General features: G+C 42.2%; 1 protein-coding gene across 1 annotated transcript in view; it reads right to left on the bottom strand.

The window, feature by feature from the left end:
• Positions 1 to 17,665, bottom strand: part of b3gat2 (beta-1,3-glucuronyltransferase 2 (glucuronosyltransferase S)) — a gene marked incomplete at both ends in the record, with an annotated part of 77,161 nt that overhangs the window by 38,288 nt on the left and 21,208 nt on the right. Inside the window, one exon of the mRNA XM_083988504.1 lies at positions 6,761 to 6,905. Coding sequence (XP_083844630.1) covers positions 6,761 to 6,905 — 145 coding nt within the window. The remainder of the gene's footprint in view (positions 1 to 6,760; positions 6,906 to 17,665) is intronic.

Genomic DNA, 17,665 nt, shown 5'->3' with positions numbered 1-17,665 from the left:
TTGATCAATGATTTATCACCATTTTGATTGTGTATAATTTTCTACAGTCTTTTGATTCTGCAGGTTCAGTCAGTCAGTGGTTGTTCAGAGGTTTCCTCTGTCTGTCTAGATTCTGTAAATGACTGTGGAACAACACAATATGTTTACAGAAAGTGTACCTTTAAATACAGAACTCTAAAAACTCATTAACTGAATGAGTCACGGTGGACTGCTCCTCTCTGACATAAAGAGCCTGAGACCATTAGACCAATGTACTGTACAACAGTGTGGGGTTGTTGCCTCCTCTTTTTACCGTCAGCTCCACTCTCTCTTAGATAATGGCAGTTGCAAAATTGCGTTTTATCATAGCTCGGTATAGTTGCAAATGAATCGTTGGGCCCTACTGAAGTATTTCTTAAAGCAAGTACTCCTGTAATATCAAGACTATTCAATTGTGAGTGTCAGTATCATTTTAGCTTTAAAGGAAACATATTCTGTCCCTTTTCCACAGATTAAAATAGTTCCCAGGTGTCTTAAAGACATGTCTGTGACATGCTTTGGTCAAAATCCCCCAAGGATCGAACATCACAGCTCTTCTCATCCTCTCTAAACAGCCCTGTTCAGAACGGCTGCTTTCAGTGCCTGTCCCTTTAAATGCAAATGAGCCACTGCTTGCCCCGCCCCCTTCTACCGGTACCAGGTAGGGGTGGTATTATGCAAATTCAAAAACCAGTTACATCACTGGAAGACAACTGAGGGAACAGCTCGTAAAACCACATGGATTTCCATTTCTTTGTCAATTCCCACATTTTGGGGCAGGAAGGCAAAACAAACACCAAAACATGCTAAAGAGCCTTCAGAAAGTGACATTTCCATATGTTCCCTTACTGTAAGTAGAAATTTGACAGAACCACATATTGAAGTAATATTTGACCAGGAATGCCTGTGCTCTGACTCGGTATCATGGAGCTGATGATACAAGGTTCTTTTTTGACATCAAGGACAAAAATTTGACCACAGACCCTCAACTGGTAAAATCTGTGCTTTTAGTAGTCTAATCACAGAAAGTGCTTGAACCCCATGACCGAAACACTCACACATCAATGTGTTACTTATGGATGGAAATATAGTAAAAATAAATGATTCTCCTCTTTGCTGGAGCCCACTTTGAGAGCCAGTATATAATACGATATATCCATATGACTGTTTATTGTTGATTCTCTATCTGCAGTCACCAGTCCAGATCTCTGCATCCTCCCTGCTACATGCCCATCTGATGTTGTACATCTGCCTGGGGGGGAGGGTCGTGAGCTCAAGGACAATCTGTGTCAACCTTGCTAGAAATGAGCTCCAGATCATCACATCAGCACAGCCAAGCCGCCAAATTAAAAGCATATCAACGGCTGAATCTGAATGTGATCTGCAATGATCAACATCTCGCTGTTAAATTCATATTTTCCACGCAAATATATCACTTTTTATTCAGCTGCTTCTGCTTAGCTGGGCTCTCACCACAATACTCCAGTGCAGGAGGAAGGCTCTCAGCTTTGTCTTTAACCACTCCCTGCCTCCCTCTCTGCTCTCATCTCACCATCTCAGCAGCCGGCTGTAAACACTTGGGTTGCTGGAGGTTAAACACTTTCGTGTCCCCATCTCAGAGAACACTCCCCAGGCACAAGTACCACTTCAACAACCATACAACCATCTTAGTGAAGGTATGTCTGCAAGTGCATGCACCTTGTGTTTTTGTGTTTGCTGTGTGTGTGCATACATTCGGTTTCCCCCATATTGTGCTTTTTTGGAAAGTTGCATGTGTGCGTCCCTGTCCTGACACATGCACTGTGTCCTCAACATCAATTCAAGTGGCAGCAAATGTGTTGCTTTGCGTGCATTCATGTGTGTGTGCAAATGTTGATAATTACAGATCCACACACAGGTGAATAGTACTCCACGCCATCATTGTCCAGGCTCCTTTGTGTCGGGCTAAATGAGACAGAGCAGTAGATGGGGGCTTTAGTGCTCCACTAACAATACAGCGCTGTATAACACAATACTATTAGGACACGCACTAGCACTCACTCTGCAGCTCTGCAGACACCCTATTGTAAATCCTATGAATAATAATTTAAGAGTGAATAAAGTTTGGGGCATTACTTGGTGCAGCCATTGTTGTTCTTCAAGAGTATAAAGCAAAAAATAAAAAAGCAAAAAAAAAGTGCTTCGTCAAACAGCCACGGCTGTAAATCTTAGAGTTGTGAATTGACAGTGTAATTATACAGAGCAGTGTAAAAGTAGGCTGATAATTACAGTGTGTGTGTGTGTGTGTGTGTGTGTGTGTGTGTGTGTGTGTGTGTGTGTGTGTGAGTGTGTGTGTGTGTGTGTGAGTGAGATTAGGTGGAACAGGATTCAGAGTGAGGGGGGGGGGGGGGGTGTTGTTGGCCGTGGTGGAGCAGGAGAAAGGTGGAGGAGAGAGACAGTGAAGCTCACTCTTGTAATTGTGGTTTAATTAACACTAATCCCAAGGGCAGACCTGTGTGTGTGTGTGTGTGTGTGTGTGTGTGTGTGTGTGTGTGTGTGTGTGTGTGTCTGTGTGTGTGTCTGTGTGTGCGTGGTCTGCGGCAGTGTCCTTAGCTGTGTCACTGTGTGTCTGAAATGATCTAAGCAGGCAGACCTCTGATAAGCTAACACTTGTACATTTAATAACATTTACTGACAAGAGCCTCCTGCAGATTCCAACATCAGTGTGTGTGTGTGTGTGTGTGTGTGTGTGTGTGTGTGTGTGTGTGTGTGTGTGTGTGTGTGTGTGTGTGTGTGTGTGTGTGGGTTGATGTACAGTATGTGTAGTGAGTGTGTGGTGACTGACAGGCTGCTACTAAGTGGTCAGTGCGATAAGTTATTTTCTCTCAGGTCAGACGGAAGTTTAGTTTTACTCAGGAGATGAAGATGTAAATAGATTGGAAATAGATGGGAAAGGTGCGTGAAGCTCTTGTGTGTCTTGTGTCTTCTGTGTCTTTGCGAATTTTATTGTGAATATCTGTGACTACTATGTCTCTTTTATCTTGTATGAGGCCAAAGATGAATTTCCACGGCAGTGGACAATAAAGACCTTCAATTCAATTCAATTGACAGAGAGTGTTTATTCTCCATGAGAAGGAGAAGAACTACCCAGTGAACCTGGATGTGCTGTTTTCATCTAAAAGCTCATTAGCTCACTCAGTCACAGTGGACTGTGACTCCTCGTCTTATTGTTTGCTCCGTGCCCAGTAGGAGAGGACAGGTTCTCCAATTGAATTTTAAGAAAGTCAGCAAAAGAAAGTTAGTGTGTGTCCCCATTAACCAAGTGATGCAATCAATGGAGACAACAAACCAAATGACAAAAACAGGTCATTTGTCACTTGTGTCCACGGCAGCCCATTAGAGCTTGGCCTGATGCAGTGCTGCGGCCACTGGAGGGACACTTGCTTGTTTGTCAGTGTCTCCTAAAATACACGAGCCCGTTCCTTCTGATCTGCCACAGAGATCTACATATACAGAGTTTATTTGATTCAAATGCAAGTAGATTTAAGCTTCTTGTTTTCTTGAACCTGTTTTCCAGCTTTCTGTCTGAGTCTGGACTTCACTGGAGCCAGAAGTTGATTAGCTTAACTTAAATCCATCCATATAAAGCAGAAGTGCAAAGGTTAGGGTTTTAAGGATTCTGGAAATATTTCTTGATGAACAACTGTTAATTAATATGATCAGTGCTTCTACTGGTTTCAACCTAGCTCATGTCCCTAGCTGCTTCTGGGATGGAAGCTGAGGTGTGCTAACTGTCCTGTCCTGATCTCAGCTTCATAGTCTACAAACATGAAAGTGGAACTACTGAAAAAGAAGTGAACGAGTGTTGAACTGTTTCTTTTAAGATTTGGTTAAGTTGAGGCAAGAAGCCAGAGTCAGCTGCAACCAGCAGTCCACACTGTCAGAGCCGGACACTGTGTGGGCCCAACCATCAACTATAGCAGCAGTCTAGCAACTTCACTGTACTGCTCTCTTCTGCTTGGACGGATATCAAGCGTTTCCACGACAACAGGACGTGTCTTGTCACAAAAAAACATACCTGCTACCTCTTCTGCTGAGGACCATCTCAGAGAATCTGTAGCCTCTAGATCTAAATGCTGCTTCTCAGCCTCTATTCAGAGAGGCTATTACTGGTTTCTCTAAGTGTTAACGTTATTAGTGTTGAACTTAAGCTGTACTGTAAAGAGAGGAGATGTACTGTAAATCTACACTGAGATGGTTTTTCATTCTTAAACCTTCAGAGCAACAGATAAAATGCAGGAAATGTAACTAACATGTTTAGGGATTTAGTAAATGTTGGTTTCATTTTGTCAATTTTGGATTTGGACAGATGTTCCAGTCACACACTATCCACCTTTTTCCGAACATGAAAAACGTAAGCTGTTTTTTTCTTCCAGTGGAATTGTATGTTTACATTTCCATGGTTTCAGTAGTCGCATTAAATGCATGGATCTTTTTCTTTTTTTTCATTGAATATCTGTAAAACTCATGGATGATCATACCAGCTTTTAACAATGGATATCACACAAATGGACATCCATTGTTAAAAGCCAGTATACCGTAGATCCATGCGTTTACCCCAATTATGACGACTACTGAAACCATGGAAACGTAAACATACAAATCCACCAGAGATAGCATTGTGGATAGCATAACCACAATGCTATAGCATAACCATTTGGGCTTCCAGAGATGTTAAGGTAGATAAACTAACAGGTGATGTACAATGAGCTGAAACTGGAGACTCAGACCTTCTGGTTATTTTAGAAACAAAAGAAAATATAAAGAGAAATTGTCAGAGGAGGTTCATACCATTGATTAAAAAAAAGTGTCTAAGCCACTTGATATAGATAAAGTCACTTGTATATGTTGTACTATGAAGTGTTATATAACACTCCAGACTGCTGAGGTTCCTGCTGCCTCAGACTTTGATTTTCACTCCACTGGGTTCCTGTTCTCTTTCCATCCCGTCTGTCGCTTCTCAGAGCCCTTTTTTTATTCAACGAGACTCTGCAATCCCGCTCTGTGATTTATCTTAGGAATAAACAATTGTACAAAGTAGCACAGAAGCTCCTGTGTGGAGGAGTAACAGTCAGAACATTAAATTGGAAAAAATCTGATCTCATTTTATGGCAAATTAATCCATGAAAAAGCAGAAGCTCAATAGGAAAGCTGTCTGATCTCTGCAGGTGGAGTCACGATACAAAGATCTCTGCTTATGGTTTTCTGTTTGTTCTCTACTCTGATGAACATCTGCAGCAACAACAGTCTGGCTTACTTTGATTGTTCTGTAATCAATGAAGGATTTAAAAATCACTGAATGTTTCCACAGCACCCATAGAACCCACAGAAACACAAAGTAATCATTCATAGTAGTATGCATTACAAACAGTACTGATAGTAATAGTAATAGTGTATTAACTCTGCTGTGTTAGATGAAAAACAGACACAAAGAGACAGAGTAGTGCAATGAAAAAAAACATGCACACAAATATTCTATTCTATTCTATTACCAATAATCTATTAGGTCCTGCGAAACACCCACATCAACAACCTTTTATTATAGACCAGCAATCACAGAGCAGCAAAGGCATTTGTAGCATGAACATGCTGAATATAACTGAACAGCTGCTGCTAGCAAAGACCACAAGCTCAGCAACACTCGTAATTTGTCATGTTGCATCCACCACCAGTAGTCACGGCTGATAATCGATCAAGATGCAGTGTGGATGTTTGTGTTGTTGTTTCCAAAAGGATAGTGCAGCAGCATTTCAAGAAGTCTCAAAACTCCAAAAACAACTCAGATATACAGTATGTTCCTGCCTCGTCTTGTTGTTCTGTTGTCTTATATTATTTAAAGGTTAAATAGATTGATAGATAGAAGATAGAAGCTTTATTGTCATTGTAAAAGAAAATACAACGAAATTGCCAGTGGCCTCGGCGTCAACAAATGCAAACAAATATACACAAAACAACATAAAAAAGCTTATTGTAAAGCTGATTTAGGATCCATTAGCAAGATGGTCACCAAGACTTCCAATCAAATGGTAGCGCCTACATTTCCCAACAGTCTTTCATCATACCTTCACAGATTTCATCCAGATCAGGGTAAAGACTAGCCTGGGTTTACCCATGCTGCCTTGCACGCAATTTTATTTGCTCTCCAAGTCAGCCTGGAAACCATGGACCCAATTTTTCCCTCAACGAGGGAGCCAATCACAGAGCGGGGGAGGAGGCAGCAAGACGATGACGAAACACTGAACAACTTTGTTGATAGCTTGTCGATCCAACATGGAGGCAGACGCTTTACCTTTCGATGCAGCGTTAGAAAGTGTTTTAAGTAGTTTAGACTTTATTTTGAAAAAAGAGCAACGTTTAGTGTTTTTTTCCTCATCAGATTTCTGTTGCTCTACATACGTCATCGGGTATGATTGATACGATTGGCTAAGCTACGTACAGACACATTTGATAGACATTCATAGAGCCCAATAAACAGCTCTGGGCTTTTGTAAACCACGCCTCAAATACGAAAAAACTGAACGGGTGGTTCCCAGACCGAATCTCAATCTACATTGACATGAGGTCTGGTGTTAGCCAGACTAGGCAAAGATATTAAACTGAGACAAATTATGTGTAAACTGAATCTTTTGGTGGTGGACACAGGGTGGTGCATCCTCTGGGAGCATCCGTCAGAAGACAAGGAAACCTGTGAACAGCCTCTTACCTGCCATGTCGGTGGCGAAGGGTCTGTCCGGTCTCCAGCCGGTGTACCATCCCACAACTTTACCCCCCGACACCAGCGGGCGCTCGTAGGCTCTGCCGCCCACAAACCCCACAGGCCACACCGACACACCTCGAGTGCTGCGCATCTGCAAAGAGAAGAAAAACATTCAGACACAGCTTACACAACAGCGATCAAGAGGCGTTGATGGAGGCACATGTGCGTCCGCACTCTGACATCTGAGAAAGATGAGTGTTGTCATTGTTGGTGTAAAGGTCCGGCAGTGGGGGATTTGTGAGTTTCCTGCGTGATGAACTGAAACATGACAAAAGCAATTTGACAGTTGTGTTATTTAAAAACAGCAGGAGTCAGAGCTGCTCTCCCGTCGCCCTCTTTGTGTGTCAGTGCAGTAATGACAGCAATCTGAGGCCGCGCTGCTCGCTGGCCGAGCCACATTGGCTTCTCCTGTCAGGGGCAACGGCAGGACAACCAGACCCAGGAGAGGTGGAAGTCAGAGATTCAGCCACCAGGCTTGTGACACTGACTTCTAGCTGACTGAGTTTTCTGTCAGTTTGCATGAGCGATTAGAAGATCTCTAATTTCACCTGAAACCTCTAATTTCACTTGAAATGTGGGCGAGAGCTGCGTGCAGAGACTCAGTCGGCTGAACCGAACACAGCACTAAGTGAAACTGTGTGGTGCGGTGCAGCCTTCCATTTTCACAGTGAATGAATTTGCACATAGCTAGAAGCAGTGCAATGGGAAATAAGGGTTGAGGGAGTGAGATAAAAGACAGGAAGAGGGAGAGAGAGAGAATGGACAGCTGAGTTTTTGTGTTGCAGTATGAGACATCTGTATCTTGGCAGTGCATGTGTGTGTGTGTGTGTGTGGATGCACATGTGTGTGAATCTATTTTCCAACGCTGGCCACCCTGAAGCCCATTCACTCAGACGCTGCTCCTCATCGCTCACCCAAACAGCCTCCAGCCGGTCGCTCATGACAAAACAACAGAACAAAACCAAATCAGTAAGCAGCACTGCATTACTGCGCCCAGACATCATACTGAGTTCTAGCTTTTAAAGCCACAGGACGCCAAGTGTACATATATATATATAGCACGACATATGAAGAGGATTTACAGCTCTGTTGCAAATGTCCTTGCCACCATGGAGGAATGTGGAAGGCCTGCTTCAGTGCTTAACGATACATATCTGCTAGAAAAAGATAAATAAAAGAAGAATTTCTGACACGTTTTTCCAACTTGATTGACAAAAGCGATGACAGCCCAGTGTGAGTGGTATGTTCGGTCCACTCAGGTGTGGGAAAGGTTAATGTTGATGTATTAATGATGGAGGGAACTGTCAATCTGCCATTGACAGTTTAATTAAACGATGTCCGCCTCCAGCAAAACGCGCGTCGAGCCTTGTCTGCACTCAATAACACAAGCAGAGCTGTACAGAGAGGGCTGCAAGGAGAGCAAATGTAAAACACAGCAGGAATTAACACAGCAAATTACAACCAACTGCAGAACTAGCCTGTAGCAGATACGCTGCAAATGAACAAAACACAGACCGGACTGTAAGAGTGAAACAAGAGGAACAAAATGCACCTCTTGCCTCCTACAAACACCTAAAGTCAAAACACACAAGCTGAATCACACACAGAGTTGGAGTTGTTACATCAGTTGCATGTCTATGTACATATTATTGTTTTTTAAATCAAGTTTGTAATAGTTAATGTTCTAAAACCATGAAAATATTGGTGAAGTGAATGAATGAAAAATCCAATCATATGTTACCAGAGAAACTGTTGGCTATGTTTCACGCATTGGTTAGCACTTTAACCGAGACGAAGGACCTGAGGCTCCCACTGTCACCTGTGTGACCCATCACATTTTGATTTACAGAGGGTGAGGAAGGAAGGAGGAAGATCAGAGCTAGCAGGGTTTAGGTTGGCAGATCAGAAACTTCAGTGACAGTACAGTCATTGGACCCTGATGGGCTAAAGGAATAGAAATAAGACTCAGTGAAATTATCTGATCTTAAAAATCTTCAGTAGCAGTTGGGTCATCCAGAGAGGAAAATAAACATATTTATTTACTTCTGTTTATTCAGCTTAAAGCAGAAGTAAGCGATGTTTTTGTGTTAATATAAGTCTTAAATAGTGCTACTTCCGACAGCAATCACTTACATAGAGTGTTTGGACTGAAACACGGGTCTGTCAGTCACTCTGCTCTGCTCTGAGCCAAGGAGAAAACTTTTCTTGTATCCTACAATTTTTATCCAATGAGGAGAGAGAACGGCATGAAGGGCTGTGTGTGCAGCCAAGGGACGCCGTGAATGTGGTGACGTAGGGACGAGGACCAATAGATCCATGACGAGGGCGGGGGCTGCTAACTCCATCGGCTGACAAGACGTTATGGTGCGTTCAAGGCAACCCGTAACTCGTGTTTTTCCGACCAGTGAACTCGTACCAGTTCGATCTGGTACGAGTTCACAGGTCAGAAGTTACGAGTGGCCGTTATAGTGACTTTCACAGGTAAAACAGGTCGGAAAAACATGAGTGGGTTGCCTGGAACGCTACAAAGTCGTAAGTTGTGACTTGAAGCTGTAATTTACGGTTTCAAAAGCCTGCCTGGAACGCAGCATTAGCCAAAACGACCGGATCGCTTACTTCTGCTTTAAGTCACACTTTTAGAGACCTACATTAAATAATGTTTAAACATGAAGGTTTGGCCAAAGATATTCCAACATGGCTGCCAAAGGGACTTGATTGGAGGTTGAACAGATCTTCATCAACAAGAAGGAGAAGCTCTACAACAGATGATCTGGCCTCCACAGAGACCTGATCTCAGAGGAGCTGTGACCTGCTTATTTCCACTGGCTTTTTAAAATGTATTTCTGAACTGGCTGTTTGACTTCCGAAGACATTCATGTTAAACTGAAGCTGATTTTCACCGAACCTGCGTTATTAAAATAAAAATGACACATAATGCCTTCAGGGCTTGTGACAGGTTTGCAAAGGGCAAGTGACAAAATGTGCCTCTGAATTTGTGCTCTGTGTCCTTTCTGAGAGTGAGATGACAGGAACAATATCAATCTCACATCTTTGTATTAATATGGAGCCGGAGCAGTGTTGCATCAGATATTCATAAATCCATCACAAAGATTGAATATTAAGTCCTTCCCAAATGACTTGCTGGTCTCAAGCTAGTGATTTAGTAAATCAGGTTGCACCATTAGAACTCCAGGAACATTCCCGCTTAAAAAAGGAGTTTAGTAAGTTAAAGGAACCATCATTAGACAGAAACAGTGACAGTTTTAGAAATATTGACATAATATTCAACATTTTGGGAACATCAAAAGGCAGGGAACGCAGCTGGCTTCACTCTCTCTGAATAAAACAAAAAATCATGTGGTCAAAACCAATTACATGGCTTAGACACCACAAAAACACAATGGCCAGTCAAACCTGGAGCTATTTGTTTCCACAAGTTTTGCAAAACCCAAGTTGAAGCACGGTGTCAGTTCTGCCCACTTTTTTTTTCTTTTTCTTTTTTGGGGGGGCATTGAGAGAGACAGGAAATGGGGAGGTAGAGAGAGGAGGAATGACATGCAGTAAAGGGCCACCATGATGCAGGATTCGAACAGGGGCCTCTGCATATGGGGCGCCTGCTCAACCCACTGTTCCACACAGCACCCCAGTTCCACTCACTTTAAAGGTACGTTGGCAACACTGCAGGCAGTAAACACCCCATAATAGAAACTGTTCATTCATTGCATTTTACAAGATAAATGGCCAATGGGAATAGTCCTACTTAGTCACATGGTATTTGATCATCCAATAGAAAAAAGATGAATGCTCACTCACTTACGATAAAAAATGATTATGACACTGGCTTCACTGTTACTTTCTATTATTATTATTATTATTATTATTATTATTATTATTATTATTATTATTATTATTTATTTGTTTATTTCAGGCATGTCAGTTAGATCAATCATCATCACACATCATTTTAGTTTCAATCATACAATTCACATGGCCAAAAGTCACACACATGGGAAAGTGGGAGAAGCAAAAGCTTATCTAGTCCCGCCCCCGTTACCCACAGAATACATTATCTTCATCATAATGACATTTGACATAACATGTTTCAATAGCAGGTAGTAATCAGAGCTGCAGTCTAGCTCTAGACAGTCAAACAGACTACGTGTGTGTCTGCACAAGTGTCCATATTAGTTGGTCATGAGTGAACAACAGTCTCGTCTTGTTGCCTGGCATGTCACAAAGTCACAAGGTGGTCCAATCCACAGAGATCATTTCAGTGATTTGATTATTAGATGGGATTATTAGTTGGGATGGTGTCAAACCCATTTTAGTTCAGGGGGCACATACAGCCCAATTTGATCTCAAGTGACAAGACAATAATAGCATCATATAATAATACATGCAATTTCATTAATATTACTGTTCTTCTGTCTTCTATGTAATTTCCACACTTGGCAAATTCATCCCACAGGCCGGATTGGTCCCTCTGGCAAGCTGACACCCCTGCCCTATCACTTCTAAAGCTGTTTAAAGCAGAAGTAAGCGGAATATTTGTGTTAATATAAGTCTTAAATAGTTCTATCTTCCGACAGCAATCACTTCTATAGAGTGTTTGGTCTGAAACACGGGTCTGTCAGTCACTCTGCTCTGCTGTAAGCCGAGGAGAAAACTTTCCTTGTATCCTACAACCTTTATCCAATGAGGAGAGAGAATGGCATAAAGGGGCGGTCCTCTCTGTGTGTGCAGCCAAGGGATGCGCGTGAATGTGGTGACGTAGGGACGAGGGCGGGGACTGTTAACTCCATCGGCTGACAGGAAGTTAGCCAAAACCACCGGATCGCTTACTTCTGCTTTAAGTAACATTTTTATCACATGTGTTTAAAGGGATAGTTCAACATTTTAGCAAATTGACCCATTGCCATAATCCCTATAGTCATAGCAGTAGGTTTGTTACCTTTAATTGTCGGTGCAAGCGATTTTTAGAACGGCGGAGCAGAGCCGTGAGCTGCTCAGAGCTACGCTACGGAGACCAGTGGCGCCGCCAGGATTCAATTTCAATGTACGCACAGAAACGGCAAAGGTAAAGGTAAGGTAAAGGTACGTTATTTGTCACATATACAGCTAGTACAGTGAAATTCTTTCTCTGCATTTAACCCATCCCTGAGGAGCAGTGGGCAGCCACAGTGCAGCGCCCGGGGACCAACTCCAGATTATGAGCCAGTGCCTTTTGGTCAGTGGCACTGACTGGAGGATTAACCTAGCCGACATGTTTTTAGTCAAATAGGCTACAACAATTTTCTTTCGGGGGGGGGGGGATCACACACCAGGCTCTACAAACACTGGTGTGCTTATCATGCCACGTAGCAATGGGACTTGTCGCTCATTAATATACTGCACAACTGAAAATATTGTTGCGACCCCGCAGTAATGTTGTTGTTATGATGTTTAAGTTCTGTGATTTCTGACTGACTGTGAATGTGTACGGGCAGGTAGCGTATGGTTGGATGAGAAACTGAGGGGCCGGGGTGAGTGTGAGGAAGACCTGTGTGTGTGTGTGTGTGTGTGTGTGTGTGTAGGTGAGTGAGTGAGGAGGAGCAGAGGAAGAAGTGAGAGATTTCAGATAAGTTTGTGTTATGTTGTTGTAGTTACGTTGGCTCGGACGCTACAATATCAATAGAAACGTGTGCTTAACATAGACGTCGGACGCAAAATAGTCGCAGAGCGGAGCCAGTTTCCTTTCGGTGCCAGATGCGCCAGAGCGCGTACCTCTGTGCCAGGCTCGCGCTCTGCAGCGGTTTGTATTTATTCATTTTAACAGAGCGCGTGAGAGATTAACACACACATCCACACAGGCTACACACACATACGGGCTACACATACCCACAGACACACAGCTGATGGGCCGAGGCGCGGCACGGAGAAATGCACAACTGGTGGCCTGCTCCCCCAGTGGGTGCTCAACCTGGAATCGGCGCCTATGAGTCCATAATCGCGGTGCAGACGAGTGAGAGGAGAGACCTTCATTATCGCTGCTCTGCTGCGTGTTTGTGATCGTGGGTTTGGATCTCTTTTTTTTTCCAAATGCCTGGAAAAGGCTCAACTGTCTTTTTGACATTTCTATACTGGACCGGGCGTAATCATCACTAGCGGTAGTGTAATAGGCGCCAGAAATCAAAAAGAGACAGATGACATGACGTAAACGACAATCACTGGCTTTTACGTTAGGCTTCCAGTGATTGGTTTAACAATCAATGAACTCAGCACGTTTAGCCTGTTACAAACAACAAGCGTCTTTATCACACCCCCTCAAAATAAACAAAATTGCTTCTTTTCTTTTCACCTATGAAAAAAATTGTACGCACAGTGCGTACAGGATTCCGGCTGGCGGCGCCACTGACGGAGGCTCATGGGATTTCTTGGTTTCCCTCATCAAACTCATCAAATACACAATCCAACAACTCCACAACGCTCTGGTGGACAAGTTGTGACCTGCACATTCACCACGCTATGAGATAATAACACAACGTTACCACACAGAGTTGTTTTAGAGGGAAATTCATGCAAAACTGCTGATGCGCGTTCCAGTTTTTCGGCATGCAGTCTCTGCATTTGCCTCGAAAACAATCCATCTGCTCAACACTTTTGTTAATTCCTCTAGAAATATTGGCATGAATGCTTTTTAATTCAGACACACTCACAATGACTCCACCTTCCACCCCTAACCTATCCTAACACTATGAGACAGGTGTTCATCTTTTCCTCTCACTATGTCAGAAAATAAAAGTTTCCCAAAATGTTAGTGATTCCGTTATCTGCTTGTTGCTTGTGCGAACGAACTCCTTCCTCTACAGATAAGACACATCACATCGTACCTGTGCACCAGAGCACGGAGGAGGTCCAGCCGAGGTTAAAGCTGGAAACGGGCTGAATCCCTGTTGTGTTACAGCAATGAGATAAAAAACAGGAAATTGACTTTTATTTATACCAAACTGTCAGAGATGATAACTGTAACTTATTCATATCTCGTTTAAATTAAGATGCCATGCAGTTAAGAGAATGAAGGGAGGTGGATAACATTAACATTTAGATAGTGTCTGACCTCACATCCACCCCAAGAAGAACAGTGAGCATCTTCCTCCCTCCCTCCACCTCTTTCTTCCTTTTCATTTCATCTCTCTCAGCCCACACCCTTCCACCTCTCTCTCCTGCCCGAGTCCCACAACGACGCCAGGTGCTTTGAAGCCCTTTCTCAGTTAATACCACAGCCCCTCCAGTTTGCCTGTGTGACGCTAAAACCCTTCCCCCTCGTTCCTCTTTTGCAGCTGTCTGCCTTTCTCTCTCGGGTCATTTTTCAAAGACCCCGGCTCCTCTGCTTTGTAAAAACACAAATGAAAAGGAAAGGAGGGAGAGAGGAAGAAAGAAAAGAGAGGCTGTCTCTGCGTGTTGGTCGTTCCCAGATCATTCCTAGAGTACGATCGTTATTTGGGCTTATTGGTTAAGTCCTAGTTTGACTGCTAATGATCTGCAGGTTTGAATACAGCACCTCGGAGCTCAGTGCAATTTGACACATTTTTAGAAGAGTGTTAGAATAAAAAGTAGAAAACCATCTATGGATATGCAAACATATTCAGAACCCCTGGCTGGACTTACAGGGGGCCCAACCTTTATTTCTTTGAAGACCAACATTTGAATTTGCCTTTGGAATAGCCTATTTTTTTTTTCTGCTCAGTCTGCTTTTAGAAACTGAATTCAAACCACGAAATGTTGAATTTCTCGCATTAATGCCCCAGTTAAAACAATCTGTCTTTGCTGTCTTTAGCAGTTGAATTTTCTGAGTTCACAGAGGTTTTCGCACATTAAATTGAAGAAGGCTAATTTTTTACACAGTCAAAGTGCATTATCATTGTTTGTTACAAGCATCTTGCAGTTTTCTGAAATAACATCCAAGTGAAAAATCTTTAGTCAGTGAAGAAAATGCATGATTTCTTGTTTATATCCCAGAGGATGTTTGGCTTTCCTCGATGAAACTGTTGCCTCATCTCAATAAGGAAACCTCCATAAAACTCTAATTTCTCTGGATGTTTTTATCTCACACCACCTAACACATTCTTGTGAATATTTAGAGTAAATCATGTCATATATTTAAGAAATGCCAGTTTCAAGGTTAGAAAAAATATTTGCGAACATCTGACATCCATAATCAGAATCAGTTAACTCTATTACACTGTTTGGTTGTAATGTTGGGATTACGGCTTGTGCCTAATGAAACATGACTAAATGTTCTCAACCTGTCATTAAAGGATAATTACCATTTTTTACAATCTGGACCTTATTTCTAGCATAAAATACGATCATTTACTCACCCAGATAACTTTGGTGTCATTACAAGTCGTTCCGACAAAATTAGATCCATATAATGTGAGAACACGGGGTACGCAATGCAGCCTCTAAATAACACATGATCTGCAGAGAAACTCGTTCATTACACCAATATTTTGTTATGAGCCACACTGGAGATGACATCATCCAGGTCAGAGGTTAGTAGGTCAACCTACAGACCCCGGATGTTGATAACATGCCACCACGGGCTCGGAGGGGAATAGCACTAACGTATCATAACAAAATATTGGTGAAATGAAGGAGTTTCTCTGTAGATAATGTGTTATTTAGAGGCTGCATTGCGCTGCCCCGTGTTCTTGCATTATACGGATGTACGCGGCTCTCGGCTGGATCTAATATCGTCAGAACGACTTGTAATGACACCAAAGTCATCTGGGTGAGTAAATGATCGTATTTTATGCTAGAAATAAGGTCCAGATTGTAAAAAATGGAAATTATCCTTTAACATTGCAATGGTCGTCACATTATCCACCAAATATATTTCAATGACAAATGTGATCAACATTCAGATGCTTCATTCTTGGATGGGGTCTGTTGCTCGTTTATTACATATTGCACATTTGTTCATTCTATGTTGATGTCAGACGCCCAGTGTGAGTCAACCAAGCTCAGTGCTGGACCAGTCAGAGAGCTGTGGTTAATGATGATGAGATGGTGTAATGACTCACCGCCTCTCAAAACTCCTGAGTGTCATTTAACAACTAATTGAAGCTGCTCTGACCGGCTACACAAGAAGCTGCTAATCTAACACATTTGATAGATATGACCTAAAGCTGATGACTGACAAATTAGCAAATTGCTTATTCACACATCTAGCATATTCCTAGTGACTTGTGTGTTCAATATTTCCTGAAGCTAGCTCAATCTCCTGGCCCTGAAAAAATGAAGCCAAGACATGAAACTGCAATTCTTCTACGGGCCACTTGAGACTGGCTGCACAAGTGAGTCAATCACACATTTAAATAAGGCTTTACGTTATAAATAACTGAGGGACTATGACTTTGAGTGACAGCTAGGTAAGAGACAAACCAGAATGCACCAAATCTTTTTTTTGTCAGGCACTCTATCTATAGTATGTACAGTAGATTTACAATCTGAAGAGAACACCCTAATAAAAATACATTGTTTTTGTTAAGTGCTTTTACAGGTGCTCAAAGACACTTTGAATGGACAAAATTATAAAATAGATCAAAGTCAAAACAAATCAAATAATTGATAGTCCAAAACAGCATTAAGTACTGAAGGTTGGGAGGTACTGTATGTATATATATATAATCAACTGATCTATTCAAAATTTGATTATATTTGTGTTGTAGTTAAAAAAAACAAATGAGGATTTCCAATTGTAGAGTCATTTTTGCTTTTCATTGACACAAACAGCATCTGCTGGTTCGAACACATTATTTTCACATAGCTGCTTTTACTCATCAGAAGTCAGAAGCAGAGACCAGTGACAGTTCAGTGTTGTGCACATTCAACCAGTTAGATGCAGTGTGAGTGGAGATATCTGATGGAAGATGTCAATAATCCATTCTGCAGCCTGGTTAAAATGACATCTGCCTCAAACAAATGTGTGTTGTGCTTCTCCAGATTGCATTAAATGGGTGAGATAACAACTGTGGGCTGGCAGCACAAGGCTACGTCTTTATACTGTAGCTTTCATTTATCCATTATAACTGGATTGTGTCCAGGCTATGCAGTTATCTGTGTGTAATGTGAGTGTGTCTATCTAGGGTGTCATTAGACTCAAAATCAATCTCAGAAGCATCCAGATCTTCCCATTATAGGATGTGAGGATGAAAATCGCATTAAAATGACAAGTTAAGTTTGCCTCAGCTTGCAGAAGGAGGATTTGACAGACAGTAATGATCAGGAGGTGTCTGAGTTCAGCATCAGTTTCATCAGGCAAAACTTTTAACAACATGATGTTACGGGATGATAAAGAAAAAAAAAAGTTCCATTAAACCAGCTCCATCACAAACAGATTTAGTTCCTGTTGGAGGAAGTCGGTGACTACAGATGTTGCATGGTTTTCAAAGTTGCTGCGTGCTGTCTTATCAACAACAGCTCAATGTCAAAATGTTTGCTGGGAGCCAAACAAAGCTGTGGGGTGACAGTGTTTCAACAGATGGTGCATTATTCTCCTCAGTGGTGACTGCTTTAACACATGCTGATTTTCATGCCACCATCTGCAGATTACTGCTGGCACCAGAGAAAGTTTGCAGGACAAACTTCTAGTCACACCTTTGTTTATACAGGGAAGGCCGTCTGAGCATATAGTACATGCTGTTGTACAGCACCGCCTCGTTTGCAGCTACAGTGAAAAATAAATCAAATAATGTGACACAGAGACACAGAGAGAATAGTAAGCAGAGCAAAGGCTCGGATAGAGCCAACACGTACTGGTCTCACAGGTTAGTTAGTTAGCTGATACAAATAGTCTGGTCTTAATCA

This window comes from Trachurus trachurus (genome assembly GCF_905171665.1).
Source record: "Trachurus trachurus genome assembly, chromosome: 15".
Classification (NCBI taxonomy): Eukaryota; Metazoa; Chordata; class Actinopteri; order Carangiformes; family Carangidae; genus Trachurus; species Trachurus trachurus.
Note: the sequence above shows the minus strand (reverse complement) of the source record. Positions and strands in the feature narration are given on the sequence as shown.